The following is a 21,878-nucleotide window of genomic DNA, read 5'->3' on the forward strand; positions in this document are numbered from 1 at the left end:
ACCAGAGTACCTGATGGAAACACGCACACATGGGGGGAACATGCAAGCTCCACACAGGCAGTCACCCGAGGCCCGAATTAAACAAAGGTCCCTGACGTTGTGAGGCAGCAATGCTAACTACTGTGCCATCTTCAATTCTCCTCTGAAACTCCTCCCCAATGCCTTAAATCTATGCCCCTGGTTATTGTCTCCTAAAACAAAGGGGAAAGGGTTATTTCTATAATTTGATACAACTCCACATGGTCGTCCCCCAGCCTTCCCTGTCTGAAAAAACTAACAGGAGCATTGACATACAGATGGATCTGTGCGTACTTGTCCACTGATCCCTGAAAGTGGTAACACAGGTGGATAACTTGGTCAACAAGGCATGCAGCATGCTTGCTTCATTGGCCAGGGCATCGAGTATCAAAGTTGGCAAGTTATGTTACAGCTGTATTAAACTTTAGTTAGGCCCAACATGGAATATTGCGTGTAGTGCTGATCGCCAGACAACCAGAAGGATGTGGCTGCTTTGGAGAAGGTGCAAAAAAGGTTTACAAGGATGTTGCCTGGTCTGAAGATATGGTCTAAGGTATGAAGAGAAGTTGAATAAACTCGGATTGTTTTCACTGGAAAGACGGAGGCTGAGGGGCGACCTGATAGAGGCAGATATATGGTTGATAGTTGGAGTCTTTTCCCCAGGGTGGAAATGTCAACTACAAGATGGGACAGTTTGAAGGCAAGAGGGGGAAAGTTTAGAGGAGACGTGCGGGGAAAGTTTTCACATAGAGAGTGGTGGGTGCCTCGAATGCGCAGCCAGTGAAGTTGACGGAAGCAGGCACGTTCCCAATGTTCAAGGTTTATCTTGATAGAAACATGAACGGGAGATGAACAGAGGAATAGAAGCTGCGTATGAGCAATAAGTACTGGGTCTGAATAAGAATGAGGCGTCGCCGCAGGCTTGGTGGGTCGAAGGGCCTGTTACTGTGCTGCATGGCTCTTTGTTCTTCTTTGTACATGAATGTTAAAATCACCCGTGATTATTGCAGAATGTTTTTACAAGACCCCATTAATATTCCTGTGTCCTGTGTCGGAGATTCTGAATATTGTTCGGGGCCTAGAAATGATTCCCACAAGTGATCTTTTAACTTTGTTAATTCTTATCCCTCCCCAAACTGATTCTGCTTCTTGATCATTGGAACTAAGTTCACCTCTCGCTGCTGTACTGACATCTGTTACTAACAGCGAGACTCCACCACCATGTCCTGTCCTCCATTTACTGTCATCCACTCACTCTCCCCCTTTTCACAAATCAATGGATGCTGTGTCCGGGGAGAGCTGTGCACATCTGAGGAGGAGGAGAGAACCGCAGAGGGTGAACCATAACGTTATTCCCCCACTCCCTCAACATAAGGATTTGTGGGACTGACATTCCATTGCTCAGAGATCAGAGAGAGAAGCAACAGGAGTCATAGGAGACAGAGGGTAGTGGTCGAAGGGTCTTATTCTGGCTGGAGGTCTGTGAGCAGTGGTGTTCCGCAGGGCTCTGTACTGGGACCTCTGCTATTTGTGATATATATAAATGATTTGGAAGAAGGTGTAACTGGTGTAATCAGCAAGTTTGCGGATGACACGAAGATGGCTGGAATTGCGGATAGCGAAGAGCATTGTCGGGCAATACAGCAGGATATAGATAGGCTGGAAAATTGGGCGGAGAGGTGGCAGATGGAGTTTAATCCGGATAAATGCGAAGTGATGCATTTTGGAAGAAATAATGTATGGAGGAGTTATACAATAAATGGCAGAGTCATCAGGAGTATAGAAACACAGAGGGACCTAGGTGTGCAAGTCCACAAATCCTTGAAGGTGGCAACACAGGTGGAGAAGGTGGTGAAGAAGGCATATGGTATGCTTGCCTTTATAGGACGGGGTATAGAGTATAAAAGCTGGAGTCTGATGATGCAGCTGTATAGAACGCTGGTTAGGCCACATTTGGAGTACTGCGTCCAGTTCTGGTCGCCGCACTACCAGAAGGACGTGGAGGCATTGGAGAGAGTGCAGAGAAGGTTTACCAGGATGTTGCCTGGTATGGAGGGTCTTAGCTATGAGGAAAGATTGGGTAGACTGGGGTTGTTCTCCTTGGAAAGACGGAGAATGAGGGGAGATCTAATAGAGGTATACAAGATTATGAAGGGTATAGATAGGGTGAACAGTGGGAAGCTTTTTCCCAGGTCGGAGGTGACGATCACGAGGGGTCACGGGCTCAAGCTGAGAGGGGCGAAGTATAACTCAGACATCAGAGGGACGTTTTTTACACAGAGGGTGGTGGGGGCCTGGAATGCGCTGCCAAGTAGGGTGGTGGAGGCAGGCACGCTGACATCGTTTAAGACTTACCTGGATAGTCACATGAGCAGCCTGGGAATGGAGGGATACAAACGATTGGTCTAGTTGGACCAAGGAGCGGCACAGGCTTGGAGGGCCGAAGGGCCTGTTTCCTGTGCTGTACTGTTCTTTGTTGTTCTTTGAGTCAGAGGGAAATCAGTTTTCCTTATTCATAACTGACACCAATAGTAATGGGCAGTGATTTTATATACAAATACCAGTGGTGAAATTATATTGTTGAATATTCAGTTATTATAAACACAATCTCACACAGTATGCTACTTACTCCAGTTTCTGTATTTTACAGTCCGGATTCCTCAGAGCCACAGACAGCAGTTTCACTCCTGAATCTCCCAGTTTATTGTAACCCAGATTCAGATCTATCAGTGAGCGGTTTGTACTGAGAGCAGAGGCCAGGTCCTCGGCACAAGAATCGGTGAGAGCGTTACCATAGAGACTGGAGATCAGAGAGAGAAAAATAACAGAAATCAGGGTAAATCCACAGTGTTTTTAAGAATAAGTTCATTAACAATAATAATGTACAGCGCGGGACATTCAAGAAACACAACTTCAGTTCATACAGAAGGCAAAATTCTATTGATGCTGTAAATCTGAAATATGAATAAAATATGTGGAAAATCGCAGCAGGACAGGCAGCATCTGTGAAGAGAGAAACAGATTTAGTTTCAGTTCAATTAGCTAAAATTAAAACTTGGGAGTAGCAGTGAATTAAATTGTTTGAAGTGACAGGGAGCTGGGGATGGGCGGGTGACAAGAACAAAATGGAAGTGCCGGAGTGATTAAATGACAAAAAGGATGATGGTGAAAGGGAAGAGCACAGGATTCCCATGTCCTTACCCTGAGTCACAGGGAGGGACATGGGATGGTCAGTGGCTCAGGAATGGAGTGTGTGGTGGGGTTGATGATGAGAGAGAAACCTTTCTCACACTGCCAGTGGTTCGGGTCTGGAATGTACAGTCTGGAAGTGTGGTGGGGGCAGGCTGATTCGAGGCATCACAGAGGGCAGTCGATGAACAATCGAATGAAACAATGTGCAAAGATACGAGGAGAAGGCAGTAGAATGAGACAAATTCCTAATCCTAGTTTGGTGAGCCGGTGCCGACACATTTCGCCTCGTGGTGCTCCGCAATAATTCTGTGAAGATAATGGTTGGAAATGTATGGAGATTTTAACTGGAAGCTGGTGATGTTGCAGTGTCGACAGGGTGAGGTAATTTAGCCAGTGTCCACAAAGGGCCATTGGTATCTCTCTCAGGTAGAATCACAGAATTGTTACAGAGCAGAAGGAGACCATTCGGCCCATGCTCTCTGCACTGACTCTCTGAATGAGCAATTTACTAAGTGTCATTCCCCCAAATTCTCCCCGTAACCCTGCACAATCTTCCTTTTCAGATCATAATCCAATTCCCTTTGGAAATGTTCAACTGAAGTGTGGTGGAGGTCGGCTGAATCTAAGCAGTCAAAAGGGAATTAGATGATTTTTTGAAGATCGGCAATGAGCTACGAGAATGGATACGAGAAAAAGGCTGGAGAATGACACAAATTCCTAATGTCAATTTGGTGAGCTGGTGCAGACACGATGGGCCAAATGGCCTCATTGTGCTCCGTAAGAATTCTGTGAAGACAGTGGTTGAAAATGTTATCGATATTTCAACTGGAAGTTGGTGATGTTGCCGTGTGGACAGTGTGAGTCGCCATAGTCCCCAATGAAATATTAACATTTCTCTCCAATAGAGAGAGACAATTAGTTACATGTAGCTTCAGGGACACAACTTAGTAAACGTGAGGCAATGGGAGGAGGTGGGACTCCATGAACCCCACAGCCCGTACGAAGACCAAACCCTCAACATTAGCGTCATTCTACATCACACTCGAGACACCGAGACAACTGAACTAACCAACTCCACACAGAGCCAGAACCGGCACATAAATATCTGACAGGAGAGGGGAATCCGTCCACTCAGGCAGCACAGGCAGAATCACAGTATTGTTACAGAGCAGAAGGCGGCCATTCGGCCCATTGTGTCTGCACTGACTTTCCAAATGTGCAATTCACTAAGTGGCATTCCTCCACCTTCCCCCAAATCCCTGTGCATTCCAGAGCTTAACCACTGGCTGCAGGGGAAGGCCCCATTTTGGCAATGCTGGCACCAGATTCAAAGGCAGCCAGCAGCACTTTTAAAGGCTCTGAAGGGAGCAGTGAGGGAGCCCTGGTTAATGAACAAAGGGCTGAAATGGCAGAAGGCAGATTAAACCCAATTCGCTGACACTTCCCTGGAAATTCTCAAGGCTATTTCGGTTTGGAGGAAGGTTTTGTTCCCTCAGGACTGGAGAAGGATACCTGTCACATCAACCCAAGCAAGTCTGGATAGACACTGCCAAGGGTCTGAGCAGTGGCTGCAATGAGGCAAAAGATGAATAATCTGATATGTTCTGACAAGGTGAGCGTTAAGCCTACAGGCTGATATGTGAATAAGGATGAAAGAGAAATTTTGGAAAGACCATCTCCACCCAGACACTGGCAATGTCCAGACAGCAGCATCAATCTTCAGGAACATGTCAGCCTCCCTGTGAAGGGTTACATGGAACATAGGACATAGAACAGTACAGCACAGTACAGACCCTTTGGCCCACGATGTTGTGCCGAGCTTGGTCCAAAACCAAGATCAAGCTATCCCACTCCCTATCATTCTAGTGTGCTCCATCTGCCTATCCAATAACCACTTGAAAGTTCCTAAAGTGTCTGACTCCACTATGACAGCAGGCAGTCCATTCCACACCCCAACCACTCTCTGAGTAAAGACTGCTGCACTGCCGACACTGAGTGACCATCCTGGTGGTCCCATGATGGGCAGTCTGGCAGCATCATAGGCTTGTGTGTGTCTTTAATGGGTGAGTATCAATGGAAATTTATGTGCTTGTAGAAGAGGGCACACAGCGTCAGAGAAGGAGCCAAGAGTGATAGTGTCTGGATTGTGTCATCCTTGTGCCAATGGAAGATGCAGTGCTGGAGCTGGGAGACCTGGAGGCTGGGCGGGCAATCGCTGATGGTGAGATGGGTTGTGGATCCAGAGAGAGTGAGTGAGTGAATGGATGGGCACAGGAGAGGCTCTGCTGCCTAGTCCAAAACCTGGTGCTTGTGTGTCTTCCATTGGTCACATGGAGCTCTGGATTAGGAACAGTCTCCAGGACATGTTGGAATGTGCATTACCCTCTAACATTCTTCACTCTCTCACAAATCAACAGCTGCTGCGAGAGGGAGACAAGTGTCCACCTCGGAAGAAGAGGAGGGGTTCACAGAGGGTGCTCTGTCACATTATTCCCCATAATCTCCACCAGAGCAGATACTGTCTCACACGAGTAGCAAAGGGGTTACATTCTGGTAGCACAGGAACACACACAAACCCGAGCAGCTAATGGAGGCAGGAATAGCTGAGTTCACTCACACTCTCGAGGGGACAGGTCATTGTCAGCTTCAGGAAGATGAAATGTGACTGGAGTCTTTAACAATGCAGCAGATACTGGAGCTGCAGCGTAGGATACTTTAACATCCGGTGGAGTTTCCAAAGGCTGTGTGTATCCATACACAAAGGATGGAGGAGTCAATCCAGGCCAGCAGTGTTACCATGTTTCAGGTCTGAGCACAAATAGCATCCTCCACAGAGAGATTGGTGACCTTCATGGAGAGTCACATCCAGCCTATCACCCACAGGAAATACAGATGAACCTGCATGTTCTCACCACCTCCATGAGCTCTGTGGAACACGGGCTGCGGGAGGGGTGGGAAAATGTGCCTGGAGTAACTGTCAGGACCTCCCTAGCTGAGCAGGGAGGGTCCAGTTTGCCCTGAATGGATAGACGTGCGGCTGCCTGCAGCATTTGGGAGCTCCTCTCAGGATGCCCCTGGTGTGGGCAGTGGGTCCTCTTCTGCTCCGACTGTGACACAAGCACCTCACGAAGCTATGATGACAGAGACAACTCCAGCATCTGTGCAGAGGACCCGCAGTTGGCCGGATCCTTCCAGGACTCAGGAAATCCGAGGACAAAGGCCACGGTCATCGAAATTCCCAGAGGAGAGGAGAGAGGTAAGATGCTGCCTGCAGCTCAGCGGAAAGTGCGGGGATGGGGGTGGTTGTCATGGTGGGGTTGCTTCCTTGGGTTTCACAGGGTTATACTTTGTTGTTACTGGTCACTTGGTTATGTATGTATTTTCAGTAAATTCAGAGATGGAGCACCACTAAAAAACTCCTTCACCATATTACTGGGTGCTTAACAGTTCACTGGGAATGTGAGATGGGAAATACAGCACTGAATCAGGTCAATACAATTCCAATACCTTTGTTTCATGTCGTGACGGCTCCAGGGAAAATATAAAACATTCACAGAAACAGCAACAGTGCTGGAGATGGTGAAGATTTATTACACTGAATGGCTGTGTGAGTTAAGGTTCTTGGAAAACATGTCTGCATTACTGAATCTCCATCCTCCCTGACACATATCCCATGTCCCTGGCCTGTGGTCCATGGGGTTCCTCATCATGAAGCATCTGGTCAACATTGTATTGCATCACACTTTGTTCAAAGCTTCTCCACTCTAGATCCAGGTTGTATGGAACACAGCACAACACCTGGACATTTGAGACCCTCGCTGAGTATATTGAATAGTTCCACCAGATCTATCTTTAGAATTCCTCTGGCCTGTGCAATGGTCACACTATTTGTCCTGTCGCAGCTGTTTTTTCTCTCTTCCGTGACTGTGTTTGGGTTACACACAGGCACAATTACCCACCTCTACAGTGGGTAGCGCTTGTCTTTATTAATTCTTTCAAGGGATGATGGTATCACTGGCAATGCCAACACTTGCAGCCCATCCCCAATTGCTTTTGAGAAGGAGGTGGTGAGCCATCTTCTTAAATTCTGCAGAGCATCTGGTACAAAACCGCTAGGAAGGGGCATCCGGCATTATGATCCCGCATCAGTGATGGAAAAGCAATATATTCCAAGTCAGAATGGTGTGTGGTTTGGAAAGAAGTCTGAAGCTGGTTGGTGTCCCATCCTTCTGATATCCTTGGCCATCTCGGTGATGGATAGTGCCTGTGTGGATGATGCTGGCTCAGGAACCTTGGTGAGCTGCTACATTCCACCTTGTATGTGGTAAAATACTGCCACTGTGCGTCAGTGGTAGAGACAGCCAATGTTTAGTTTGGTGAATGGCCAGCTGATCCAGTGGACTCCTTTTCCATGGATGAGCTTCTTCAGTGTTTTTGAAGCTGCAGACAATCCAGCAAGATGAGCGGATTCCATCACACTGCTGACTTGTGCCTTGGAGATGGTGGGAAAAATTTGGGAGACAAGAGGCGAGTTCCTCATCTCCGAATTCCCAGACTGTGATCTACCCTTGGAGCCATAGTGTTTACAGTTCAGTGTCTGTTCAATGGTCCCAGTGCGCCCCCACCACTCAGGATGTTGATGGTCGAGGATTCAGCGATGGTGCTGCCATTCAATGTAAAGGGAATATGGTTAGATTCCCGTCTGTTGGAGATGGTCCTTGCCTGGCATTTGTGCAGTGAAACATTACTTGCCATTTATCAGGTTAAGCCTGAACGTTCTTCAGAGCTTAAGACGCTAGCTCTGTCGAAGAGTCATCCAGATTCGAAGGGTTAGCTGTTCTCTCTCCACAGAAGCTGTCAGACATGCTGAGCCTTTCCAGCATTTTCTGTTTTGTTCAGGTCTTGCTGTTTATGGGCATGGACTGCTTCAGTCTCTGAGGAATTGTGAACAGTACTGAGCATTGTGCAATCATTAGTGAGCATCCTCACTACTGACATTATAATGGAAGGCAGGACATTGATAAAGCAATTGAAGGTGGTTGGGATTTGGACATCACCCTCAGGAACTCCTGCAGTGATGTTCATGAGGCACTGGAAGGATGACACTTTTCTGACGTTCAAGAGCAGACTGATGGAGCAGCAATTCATCAGATTGGATTTGCCCTGTTTTTTTCCACATTGTCCGGTAGATCCAGTGTTGTAGCTGTACTGGAACAGCTTGGCTAGGGGAATGGCTAGTTATGGAGCACAATTCTTCAGTACCATTGCTGGGGTACAGCCAGGCTGACAGAGTTTGCAGTATGCAGCGCCTTCAGTCATTTCTTTACCTCACATGCAGTGAATCAAATGGTCATCTGTAATGTTGGGGACCTCAGGAGGAGGCCGAGATTAATCATTCTACTCAGCACTTCTGGCTGAAGATGGCACTGATGCTCTGGGTTCCCTCATCAGTAATGATGGAATTCTTGTAGCATGTTTATAGAATCATAGAATTCCCACAGTGTAGAAGGAGGCCCTTTGGCCCATCGAGTCTTCACCAATTCTTTGAAAGAATATCATATCCAGGCCCTATCTCTGTAACTCCACATATATGGCCCACTAATCCCCGTAACCTACACACCCTGAGTTACCAAGGGACAACTTAGCATAGCCAATCAACCGAACCTGCACAGCTTTGGACTGTGGGAGAAAATTGGAGCACCCAGAGGAAACCCACACAGACACTGGGAGAACGTGCAAACTCTACACATAAAGTCACCCAAAGCCGGAATTGAACCCTGGTCCCTGGCGCTGTGAGGCAGCAGTGCTGACCACTGTGCCACCTTGTTGCCTCATGTAACCAGCATGTCCAACATTTTGTGGCATGTCTAACACTATTTATGACTGGATATGGCAAGACAGCAGATCTCTGATCTGATCCATTGGTTTTGGTGTGATTGAGCTCGGTCTATCATATGCTGCGTCCGCTCTGTGGTCTGGTGGCCGTGTGCTGGAGCTTCACATCTCATCTTTAGATAAACCCAAGTCTCATTTGGTAGTACATGTAAAGAAAATTAGTCGTAGTAACACAGTACTGGTTGCTGGGGAAAGCCACTGTCAGCTTCCTATAAATGAAAAGGTACAGTTCACCTCTCCTGCCTGTTTCCTGTCACTCAGATAACTTCATATCCAGGCTGCCTTTGCCTCATTTATTTCATGGTCTCCAACTTTGCTCCCAAGCTTATTTTGTGTCTACTAATAGCGGACAGTGTTTTTAATAACACGAATACTGATAGCAATGGTATATTTAGTATCATTATTTGTGTTCTTAAAAACAATGTCCATTATTAATAGGGACATCATTCAGACTATTCTGCACTGTGATTATTGCCATTAAAGAATTGCCATTATTCGGCCTCTGATATTCGGGTAAGCGTTCTCCAAGGCGGCCTTCGCGACACACGACAGCGCAGAGTCGCTGAGCAGAAACTGATAGCCAAGTTCCGCACACACGAGGACGGCCTCAACCGGGATATTGGGTTCATGTCACACTATTTGTAACTCCCACAGTTGCGTGGACCTGCAGAGTTTCACTGGCTGTCTTGTCTGGAGACAATACACATCTTTTTAGCCTGTCTTGATGCTCTCTCCACTCACATTGTTTCGTCTCTTAAAGACTTGATTAGTTGTAAGTATTTGCATTCCAACCATTATTCATGTAAATTGAGTCTGTGTCTTTATAAGCTCTGTTTGTGAACAGAATTCCCACTCACCTGAAGAAGGGGCTTAGAGCTCCGAAAGCTTGTGTGGCTTTTGCTACCAAATAAACCTGTTGGACTTTAACCTGGTGTTGGTAAACTTCTTACTGGATTATTGCCATTGCCAGCTGAGCTGTGCCTTGAACTGCTGGGCTGTGAGCTCTGGAATTCTCTTCATAACCCTCCCCACCTCCATCTCTGCATTCTCTTTTCAGATGCTCCTTAAGCTCCATTTAACGTAAATTTGAGAGTGGATTCCTCGGAATAAAACTCATCAGAATTCAATGTAGTTTGTAATCTGCCTCACCGATATACTGCAGTTTTCTATGTTTAATCAAACTGAGAAGCCGACAGACATAAACATCTATAATCTGAATGACAAATTAAACTAAATTGAACATGTGACCAGCCATATCTGGGAATTCTCTAAACATTTAATCGTTTTGTCCATCTTTTTTATTTTCATGAATGGATTTGAGAATAACTATAAATGATTAGTTGAACCTTTCACTCCTGAATCTCGCAGTTTATTGTAACTCAGGTTCAGACACATCACTGACGGGTTTGTACTGAGAGCAGAGGTGAGAATATCTGAGGCTGTTCCTCTCCAAACTGGAGATCAGAGAGAGAAAGATTTCAGGAATCAGAGCGAATCCGTGGTGTTTAACACGAATACTGACAGGAATGATGTGGAATGCTTATTAATGACACGATTACTGACACTGATAATAATTTACAGTGTCAGACCATCCACTGATTATTAACACAATCTCTCAGTCTGATACTTACTCCAGTTTCCGTATTTTACATTCTGGATTCCTCAGAGCCGCAGACAGTCGTTTCACTCCTGAATCTCCCACTTCATTGCGACGCAGACTAAATGGAGAAAGTGAGAAACACATTAAATTCAGATTAATGTTCAGCAGAAAAAATAGCTGGATCTATTTTTGTGTCAGAAACTTAGCACGAGTGGTGACCTGATTCACGTTACGATATTATATCTCATCCAAGTTGATCTTTCTCTGCACCCCAGCTGTGACTGTAACACTGCATTCTGGACTCTTTCCTTTCCTTCCCTATGTACGGTATGCTTTGGCACTAATAAATGTGACAATATTAAATTAGATAATATCAAACCCTTTCTGTTGAATGGAAAAGGCAATAGTCAGCATTGAAAAATGATGAACAATTAACTCTTTTACACCTCTCAAAATGTATATTTTGTTTAATTGTCCATGGGATATGGGTGTCGCTGGCTCGACCAGCATTTATTTCCCACTGCTAATGGCCCCTCGAGGAGGTGATGCCGACATCCTGTAAACAAGCAAGTAACGTTTAAACATGTCCCACATTCTGGTCTCATTTCCTGATCATCAGAATTACCCTCCTGAATCTCACTGACCCTGCTACGTTTCCGGAAATTCAAATCATTTCTGGTTACATAAATCCAGGATTTTCTGAGAATTGTACATTTCACAGAGGGTTAAATGATAAAGCTGTGAGAGTGGATCGCTCGGGATTCCCCGTGCTTCTTAACTATTGACATTATATCATCTGTATAATATCTCAGGGTGAGTTAAAGTTTGAAACTGTGCTAACTGTTGCTTTAAGATCCATCCCCGAGATTTGATACAAGGAATGATTATTCTCCCATTAGAAAGCTGAAATATTTCTGTTTGATTAGTTTATAGGGGAGGGGTGTCTCCCGCTACATTCCACAGTAAACAGGCTCTACATTTTCTGCAGGTCTGGCTCGTGTTCTATCTCCGGGAATTACCGGGAGTTCTTACTTCCAGTCGATCCTCACATTGAATCATAGAATCATAGAAACCCTACAGTGCAGAAGGAGGCCATTCGGCCCATCGAGTCTGCACCGACCACAATCCCATCCAGGCCCTACCCCCACATATTTTACCTGCTAATCCCTCTAATCTACGCATCTCAGGACTCTAAGGGGCATTTTTTAAACTGGCCAATCAACCTAACCCGCACATCTTTGGACCGTGGGAGGAAACCGGAGCACCCGGAGGAAACCCACGCAGACACGAGGAGAACGTGCAAACTCCGCACAGACAGTGACCCGAGCCGGGAATCGAACCCGGGACCCTGGAGCTGTGAAGCAGCAGTGCTCACCACTGTGCTATTGTGCCGCCCAGGGAAAGGGTTATCCGCAAACCCGGTTTCATATCACTGACAGTTTGACTGGAGATTTTCCAGCAGCAGGTTTCCTCATTCAGGAAATTCTGGTTTCCTCGGCTCAGATGTAAGCTCTGCAGTCCTGCCACATTTAGCTGTGAATGGTAGTGGATGATGAAACAACAGAAGGAGGAGGCTCCACAAATATCCCATCCTCATGACGGAGACGACTAATACATCAGTGCAAAAGATATGGCTCAAATATTAGTAACTAACTTCAGTGGCTAAACCGTTCAGAGGTCCCCAGCATCACAGATATTTATCAGCGAATTCGATTCACTCCACATGATGTCAAGAAATAGCTAAAGGTAATGGATACTGCAAAGACCACAGATCTTGACAATATTCCAGTAACTGTACTGAAGATTACTGCTCCAGAAGCTGCTCTGTTCCTCGCCAAGCTGTTCCAGTAGAGCTCCAACACTGATGTTTACCTAAAATAGTGGGAAATTGCCCAGATATGACCGTAAACAAAAAGGAAAGAACAAATCCAATCTGTCCATTTACCACCCCATCAGTCTCCTCTCAATCACCAACAGAGGAAGGCGTCATCGAGACTATCAAGCAGCATTTAATTAGCAATGACCTGCTCGCTGACTCTGAGCTTGTGCTTACTCAGGTTCACTCAGTCCCCTACCTCATTACAGCCTTGATGCAAACGCGGACAGCAGAGCTGAACTCAGGATGTGAGATGAGAGTGTCTGCCCTTGACATCATGGCAGAATATGACCACATGTAGCAAAAAGGAGCCAGAGAAAAACTGAAGTCAATGGAAATGAGAGAAAAAAAACTATCTGCCGGTTGGAGCAACACCAGCACAAACAAAGTTAGTTATGGTTGTTGGGTCATCTACAAGATGCAGTGCAACAACTCACCATGGCTCGTTACACAGCACTGTCCAGTCTGTGATTTCTATCCCTGGAAGGACAAGGGCAGCAGATGAATGGAAACATCACCACCTGGAAGTTTCCTTCCAAGATACACACCATCCTGACTTGGAAATATATCACCGTTCCTTCACAGTGACCGGGTCAAAATCCTGGAACTCGCTTTCTCACAGCACTGTGGGTGCACCTACACCACAGGAGTCCCTAAATGCAATTCCAGTGATATAATTGTGAGCATCGTTGCTTTCCAAGCAGTTGATAGGGGTTTAATTCCCAGATATCTCAGTTTGTTGGGAGTGGGTGAAGAGAGGGTCATCTCAACTCCAGGAAATGACAGCAGGAAGTTCTCAGGAGAGTGCCCTCGTCCCAACCATCTTCAGCTACTTCATCAATTAAATTTCATCCATCATAAAGTCAGAAGTGGAGATGTTTGCTGATGTCTGTACAACGTTCAGCACTATTCTCGACTCCGCAAGATAGTAATGCAGGATCTGTCCATATTTAGCAAGGCTTGAACAATATTCAAGGAAGGCTGACAAGTGCCAGGCGATGACCACCTCCACCAAGAATGAATACAATCATCTCCCTTTACATTCAATGGGATTATCATCACCTGAATCCTGAGTATCAGCACCTTCGATGCTACCATTGGCCAGAAACAGACTAGACATATCATTACTGTGGATTTTAGAGAAGATTAAAGGCCAGGAACTCTGCGCAGAGTAACTCACCTCCTGACTTCCAAATACATTTCCACCATCGACAAGACACATGTCAGGAATTTAATTAAATACCATCCACTTGTCTGCATGAGTGCAGCTCAAGATTCAGGAAGCTCGCTACCATCCAGGATAACTCTGCTTGTTGACTGGTGCTCCACGTTCAACATTCATTCCATCCACCACAGAGGTACACAGCTAGCAGTGTGTACCATCTACAAGAAGCAGTGCAACAATTCCCAATGGCCCGTTACACAGCACCTTCCAATCTTGGGATTTCTATCCCGAAGGACAAGAGCAGCAGATGAATGGAAACATCATCACCTGGAAGTTTCCTTCCAAGATACACACCATCCTGACTTGGAAATATAGCACCGTTCCCTCACAGTGACTGGGCCAACATTCTGGAACTCTCTTTCTCACAGCACAGTGGGTGTACCTACACCACAGGAGTCACTAAATGCAATGACAGTGATATAATAATGAGCATAGTTGCTTTCCAAGCAGTTGATACGGGTTTAATTCCCAGCTACCTCAGTTTGTTGGAGTGGATGAAGAGAGGGCCAGGAGGGAGTAACCACAACCGAAAAGAGTGGGTCAATCCAATTTAGTCAAGTCTGCGGCTCCAGCCTGGAGCAGTAGTGTTAAACTTAGCTGAGGTCCGAGGGTCAGTTGATCATTCAGCTACTCTGAGCCGGCCCACGCTGAGTTCAAAAGGGAAATGGTAAGTCTAATAATGACACACAGAAAACTAAATTCATTGGTTGGTAAAAAGAAATGCCATTTGTGACTGGCTTTATATTGCTGTGAATTGGAAGGAGCAACTGAAAGGGTCAGTGATGGTTCTGCTGTTGATGTGGTGTACATGGATAATCAAAAATCATCTGATGCAGTGACACAACAGACTTGTGGCATAATCATAGAATCATAGAAACCCTACAGTACGGAAGGAGGCCATTCGGCCCATCGAGTCTGCACCGACCACAATCCCACCCAGGCCCTACCCCCACATATTTACCCGCTAATCCCTACGCATCTTAGGACTCTAAGGGGCAATTTTTAACCTGGCCAATCAACCTAACCCGCACATCTTTGGACTGTGGGAGGAAACCGGAGCACCCGGAGGAAACCCACGCAGACAGGAGGAGAATGTGCAAACTCCACACAGACAGTGACCCGAGCCGGGAATCGAACCCGGGACCCTGGAGCTGTGAAGCAGCAGTGCTAACCACTGCGCTACCGTGCCGCCCATAAGCTCATAAAATAACTGGGAAAGTAGCAACGTGGATACAAAATTGGATGAACAAAGAGTAATGGATATTTTTCAGGCTGGAGGATGTCGGTAGTGGAGAACCCGAGAGGTCAGTATTGGGATCCTTGCTTTTCCCTGATATATGTGAATGATCTAGGTGTTTGCAGTATAGAGGAAAATTTCAAAGTTTGTTGATCACAGAAACCTTTGAGGCGTCGTAAACTGTGAGGAGGGGAGCTTGGGACTGAAAAACAGACAATAGTGGAGTGTACAGATAGGTGGCAGATTAAGTTCAATGCAGAGACGGGTGAGGTGATACTTTCAAGAAACATGCACATGAGGAAGGAATATAAAATAATCGGTGGAATTGTTAATGGATTGCAGGATCAGAGGGACTGGGCAAGTGTAGTTAGCAGGGCAAGTGTAGGGAGCAGTTAATAAAGAATACAGCATCTTGGGCTTTACTGCTGTGAAATAGTTTGTGTTTGTAGGCATCAGATAATAATTCATGAGTTTAAGTTGAATTTGTGTTTCTGTGCTTGTGTGTTAAGAAAGAGCCAAAACTTTAATTTCACTTCGTGTTAAACAAAGCTGCCTGCCTGCGGGTTTTTTGTGTCCCTGCATTTTAATTTAAGTTTTACGACATTGTCAGAATTATAGAGGTTAAAAAAATGGTTGTTTCTATTCAGAAGTCCACAATGAATGATAGAAACACTGAGTTTCAGTTGCAACCAGTTAACCCAAGAAGCGAGATGGAGTTCACAGAGGCTGCCAGGAGAGGCAGGGCAATGCAGGGACTCAGAAAGCAGGACCCACAAGATAAATCACCGTCAGAAACCAAGGAGGAAAAGAGGAGTTCCAGGAAGACAGAAGTCAAAGAGACAAAAAAAACCTGAATCTGAACTAGCGACTGCTCCCGAAGTTAAAGAGAGGAGCAGAGAGAGGCTCCCAGTGGCGGCACGGTAGCACAGTGGTTAGCACTGCTGCTTCACAGCTCCAGGGTCCCGGGTTCGATTCCCGGCTCGGGTCACTGTCTGTGTGGAGTTTGCACATTCTCCTCATGTCTGCGTGGGTTTCCTCCGGGTGCTCCGGTTTCCTCCCACAGTCCAAAGATGTGCGGGTTAGGTTGATTGGCCAGGTTAAAAATTGCCCCTTAGAGTCCTGGGATGTGTAGGTTCGAGGGATTAGCGGGTAAATATGTGGGGTTAGGGCCTGGGTGGGATTGTGGTCGGTGCAGACTCGATGGGCCGAATGGCCTCCTTCTGCACTGTAGGGTTTCTATGATTCTAGTTAAAGACAGAGCTGCGAGGTGCAGACATTGTCAAGTTTGCTCACGAGAATCCAGATATCTGATATATTCCTAAAGTTGGTGACACCTTCATACAGACTATGAGGCGCTGGTGTCTGTTGGCACGGCTGAGTCTGGAGGAATAATGAAAGGAAACATTGAAATATTGGACAGGGATCCTTGGTGAAGGCACCTGAGAGAAAGCATTGAAAAGATTCCAAAAGCTGCTTTTTGTTTCTCGAGTGGAGCTTCTGGAGCGGAAGCATCAGTCCCAGTGAGACGGGTTTTCTCACACTGTTACAAACATTTGGGGGGATTTGAAGAAGAATCCACTGAAGTTACTTTGGGTGGCATCTGTCACTGAGTTTCAGAGAGTGCTATATCTGAACCACAGGTGGATTGTTGGTTTACATTAACTGTGTACTGACTGGGAACATTAAAGCATAAGATCTATTTTGTAACACGTGTCATCCTTACAGATCTGCAGACATCTGTGAAGTTAGATGGGGTGGTGCATTGCAGTTATTTTTTTAACAAAGGTTTTATTCTTTTCTTAAAAGTTAATCGCCTACCTTGTTATTCTGTTCATCTACATTTCTAAAGAATAAAACAATAAATAAAAGTTATGATTTACTGAGCCGGGTTTCTGCTCTTCGACCTGACTGTCCAGAAATCAGCTGGGATCATAGCATTGTCAATAGGGGCATAGAGTACAAGAGCAAGGAGGCTGTGCTGAACCTGCAAAAGACATCAGTTAGATCTCAGTTCAGCGCGTCATACTTTAGGAAGGCTTAGAACACATTGGAGAGAGCGCTGAACATGTTTAAAAGATTGGCTACAGGGATGTGAAACTTCAGACACGAGGATCGATAGGAGAGGTCGTTCACCTTGGAAGGAAGAAAGCTGAGAGGACATTTGATAGAAATGTTCAAAATAGTGATGGTGCTGGAGAGAACAGGGAGCAAATCAAAATGTTGCTGCTCGGACAAGGATCAACAACAAGATTTAAAGTGATTTGCAAAAGATGCAAATACAGTGTGAATAAAGCTATTTTTTTTAAACACAGCGAGTGATTCCGGTTTTATGAGGCTGCAGTCAGAACCATGGAACAGAAACAGCGTGGGCTGCTGTAACCTAAGGGAGGTTTCTTTTCATAACTGCACACTGTGAGGTTTAATACAAGACTGAACCTCCACTGCGACCCTGACTGATGTTACCAGTTATCACATGACTTATAAAAGGACACTGTCCCGATAAAACACATACCAACTATAATACATAACAGAGGCAGCGTGCAGGAAAATAATCCTGACAATAATTAGCCACAAACTGTAAGCTGTACCGAACACAAGAGAAACAAATTTCCTTCCAGCATCATACATAATCAGATGGTTTCTGTTGGGAGAGTGAAATATCCTTTTTTAAAATTTTGTAACGAGGCCTTTACACCTCTAATTATTTAAAATTTATCCCAATAATGCTTTTATTTACTCAAGGAACGTGATCATCGCTGGTTTTGCCAACATTTATTGCCGATGCCTATTTGCTCACGAGAATCTGCCTTCTTGAACCGCTGTAGTTTTATCAGAGAATTAAAAATTTATTACAGGTTCAGAAGGAGGCCAATCGGCCCATCATGTCTGCATCTGCTCTCAAATGAGCTTTATGACTTTGTGCCATTCTCCCGCGCTTTCTCTGTGACCATTGGACATTGTTTCCCTCTTGACTTCCTCAACTGAACATGTCTCTGTTTTATTTGGAACAAAGGAAATGGCTTCTCAGCAATGAAAATATCCGCTCTGAGACCAAACAGTTACCTCAATTCCTGACATTTGTGCAGAACGGGTCCCAGCCGCTGGAGCCCTTCACACTGAATGTAGCATTGCCCTAGATCGAGGTGTTTTATTGTATCACAGAGTCCAATGACATGAGACAGGACCGCACAGTCAATCGGGGTCAGTCGCAGTTCACTAAATGGAAGTGTTTCCACCGATCCCACTGTGTTCTGAGCCAGTGCTTTATTCTGAGACTCAAACAGGTAGTGGAATGTGTTCAGGAGCTTCCTCTTCCCAGTTTCAGTCTGTGAGTCTCCAATCTGCCCTTCAACCTTCTCCTTCACCCAGTCAATCACTCGGCAGGTTGTTTGATAAAGAAACGGACCCAGAAACTCCACCAGGGGTCGAGCTGACTGTGGGGAGGACAGACCAGCAACAAAACGGAGAAATATCTCAAATCGCCCATCTTTCTCGCTGTGGGCTTCACTGAGGAGTTTCCCGATCTCCCCGGGATCTGGAGTCAGGAATTGTGAGAGTGCAGCTACAAACTCTTGGATGGTGAGGTGTGGGAATGTGTAAACCACACTCTGGGCAGATTCATCTTTCTCCAAAAGTTCCACCAGGAATCCAGACAGGAACTGGGAAGGTTCCAGCTTGTACTTAGTCAAATCTCCATCTCGAAACACAATCTTCTTCTCAGACACTCCTGTGAAGGCCATCTCACCAAGCTTCAGTAACACATCACGGAGGTTTTCAATCTCTCGGCCATGGTTTTTCAGAATGTTGTAAATATAGTAGGAATATAGTTGGGTGATGGTCTTGGGAACTTGCTGCCGTTTCCTGTCTCTTTGTGTAAAGAAGGGACCCAGTGACAGACCGAGGATCCAGCAGTAGGAAGGGTTGTAACACATGGTGTACAGGATCTCGTTCTCCTCCACGTGTTTGAAAACGGCTGCTGCCACCGTCTGATCTTCAAAAAACTTGTTGAAATATCCCTTCCGTTCATCACCAACAAATCCCAGGATTTCAGCCCAGACACTGATGTCAGCCTTTTCCAATAAATGTAATGCAGTGGGGCGGCTGGTCACTAACACTGAACATCCTGGGAGCAGCTTGTGCTGTATTAAACTGTACACAATGTCAGACACTTCACACCAGAATTCGGGATCTGTGCACATGTACTGAGGTTCTGTATTTCTCCGATTGTCAGCAAAATCAATCCTGTCCTTGAATTCATCCAAACCATCGAATATAAACAGCAATCCCTCTGGGTTCTTCCAGAGCTCTCCCAGAATATTCCCAAAGTAAGGATAGAAAAACAGTATCAGATTCCTCAGGTTTATTCTACAGTTAATAGTGTTCAAATCCCGGAATTTGAAACTGAAAACAAATTGAAAGTGTGGGTATATTTTCCCAGTGGCCCAGTCATAAACAATCTTTTGTACCATTGTTGTTTTTCCAATTCCCGGCACTCCGCTCACTGCTGCTGAATTCCCAGATTTGAATTTTCTCTGGGAAAAGCTGCTCTGAAACAGTTGATCAGTTCGGATTTTTTCCAGTTCTCTCCGGAGATCTTTCTCTCTCCATTCTTCATGGTCTCGGCCTCTTGCCAGCAGTTCATGTTCGACAAGTGTCCGATCTCGAACAGTAGAAATAACCGTGAGCTCAGCGTATCGACCAACCAGCTGGAAAATCTTAACCTTCTCCTTTATGAGGATAGTGTTCACTCTCAGTGTTTCAGTTTGTACCCGGAGTGTCTCCTTGTGTTTCTGTTGGAGATCTTCAATAAGAATGGAGAGAAAGTTAGTTCTATTGGCATTTTACAAACATCCCGGTAAAATTGACCAATCCATTAAATATTGCAGGCATTAGTTCAGTTCCAACATAGATTTTTGTACAACTGGCTTTCACAACTAATGGCCCATGGGCCAAATTCAGCCACTGAACTGTTTATTCAGCCTAATAAATATGGCTGGACAGCTCAGCTCTGCAGAAGTCAAATCTGATCCAAACACCGGTCTCCCTTTCTGCCTCTGCAGATCTGCAGAGTTTCTCCGCAATTTTCTCTTTTTATGTCATTTGTCCTGCAACAGAATTAGACCACAAATAAAGAAAATATGTGGAGAAAGGAGGCTGTGATTGGACAAGCAGCAAAGTGTTGAAAACTCCACTTTTCTATTTCAATTTGAATCTTACAGAGCTCGTATCACGACAGCGAATAGCAGAGTTCAGGTCAGGGCAGAGAAAGGACGAGAATCCTGAGGAACAATTACCGCACATGAGTGGGGAGTTTGTGTGTGCAAATATACGTGTGAGTGAGTGCACAGAGAGAGAGAGAGATGGAGAAAGACAGAAGCGGAGTGTGTGCGAGAGAGTGTGTGTGAGATTATGTGAGAGTGACAGAGAAGGAGAACAACTGACAGAGAGCGTGTGGGAGGGAACATGAGAGTGAAAAATTCCCTGAGACTGTGGGTGTTAAACAGAATGCGATAATAACAGAGGAAAGGTTGAGGGATAAAGGTTGTGAGACTGTGTTCGGGAGAATGACAGAGGAAGCGATGAAGAGGGAGATAGTGTGCGTGAGGAAAGGCGAAAAGATAATATTGTGAGACTGAGTAGGTGAGAGTGAGAATGTCGATATAAGATAAAGAGAGAAAATGTGAGAGCAAAACAGAGTTATCGATGTGTGTTTGAGAAACACACAGCGTGTATGGAAGAGAGTGCGTGTGAGAGGAAGAATGAGGGTGTTGTGGGTGTACATAAGAAAGAGATTGTGAGAGTATGTGAGAAATATGTGAGAGGAAGACCATGCGAGAGATTATGTGACAGAGAATCTGTGTGTGACTGAGTGACGATGAGTCTGAGAATGTGTGTATGAGTGCGTGTGTGTGAGTCTCTGTGAGGGATAGAGTGTGAGAGTGTGTGCGCGAGTGACAGTGAGTATGAGAATGTGTATGTGAGAACATGTGTATAACTGTGTATGTGGGACAGCGTGTATGTGTGTGAGAGAGAGTGTATTGTGACAGAAATTGTGCAAGAGAGTTTGTGCGAGAGGGTCCATTGGAGAGGTTTTTTTAAATCATTTACTGGATCCAGATGTCACTGGCTAGGGTACATATATTGTCCGTCGCCGATTGCCTTTGCGATTGTGGCGATGAGCTGCCTTCTTGAAGTCAAGGAACCGAACAGCACGTCTTTCGGGCTATGGAAGAAAAACGGAGCACCCGGAGGAAAACCATGCAGGCGCAGGGAGAACGTGCAGACTCCACATAGACAGTAACCCAAACCAGGAAAAGAACCCGTGTCCCTCGCCTGTGAGGCAGCATAGGGGGAGCAGCTGGAAAATGCAAGGTTAAAACAGAAGTTTAGTGAAGCAAAACTTGAAATTGTCATGTGGCCTTAGAAGTTGAACAATATAATGATATGCAAGTGTCACGGGTGAGTCACTTTCATACACACTGTGAGAAGGACGATAATGAGATAGAGAGCTGTGATAGAGAGGAATGCAGCTAACAAGAATTTGGGGAGATAGTGCAGAAATATAGTAAATTCGAGGCAACTGTGAAGTGAAACATAGAACACAATCAAAAACTGTCTAACGACACAACGTGTCAGAAGGAGAGAGAGGCTGACATAGAGAGTGATAAATTGACGTCTCTATTCTCAGTTCAAATGGTATGATGTGCAGTTTTAAGAACCATGGGCTGGATGGAATCAGTGATAAATTGAATTATTGAATTTGCTACTGTCGCCTATGGTGGGTTGTTTTACACATTTGGGAACATAGAGCTGGATGAAGACAGCGACAGGGACG

The 21,878-nt window shown here is 45.5% G+C and overlaps 1 protein-coding gene across 1 annotated transcript; it reads right to left on the minus strand.

Annotated features, from left to right (window-relative positions):
• Nucleotides 1-2,643: 2,643 nt before the first annotated feature.
• LOC144484288 (NACHT, LRR and PYD domains-containing protein 3-like) lies at nucleotides 2,644-19,838 on the minus strand. Its single transcript, XM_078202816.1, has 3 exons — nucleotides 18,107-19,838; nucleotides 10,737-10,823; nucleotides 2,644-2,818 (listed from the first exon to the last, which is right to left on the minus strand). The coding sequence occupies exons 1-3, from the start codon at nucleotides 19,510-19,512 to the stop codon at nucleotides 2,644-2,646; spliced, it is 1,668 nt and encodes a 555-aa protein (XP_078058942.1). The 5' UTR covers nucleotides 19,513-19,838.
• Nucleotides 19,839-21,878: the final 2,040 nt, after the last annotated feature.

This window comes from Mustelus asterias, unplaced genomic scaffold (assembly GCF_964213995.1).
Source record: "Mustelus asterias unplaced genomic scaffold, sMusAst1.hap1.1 HAP1_SCAFFOLD_98, whole genome shotgun sequence".
Classification (NCBI taxonomy): Eukaryota; Metazoa; Chordata; class Chondrichthyes; order Carcharhiniformes; family Triakidae; genus Mustelus; species Mustelus asterias.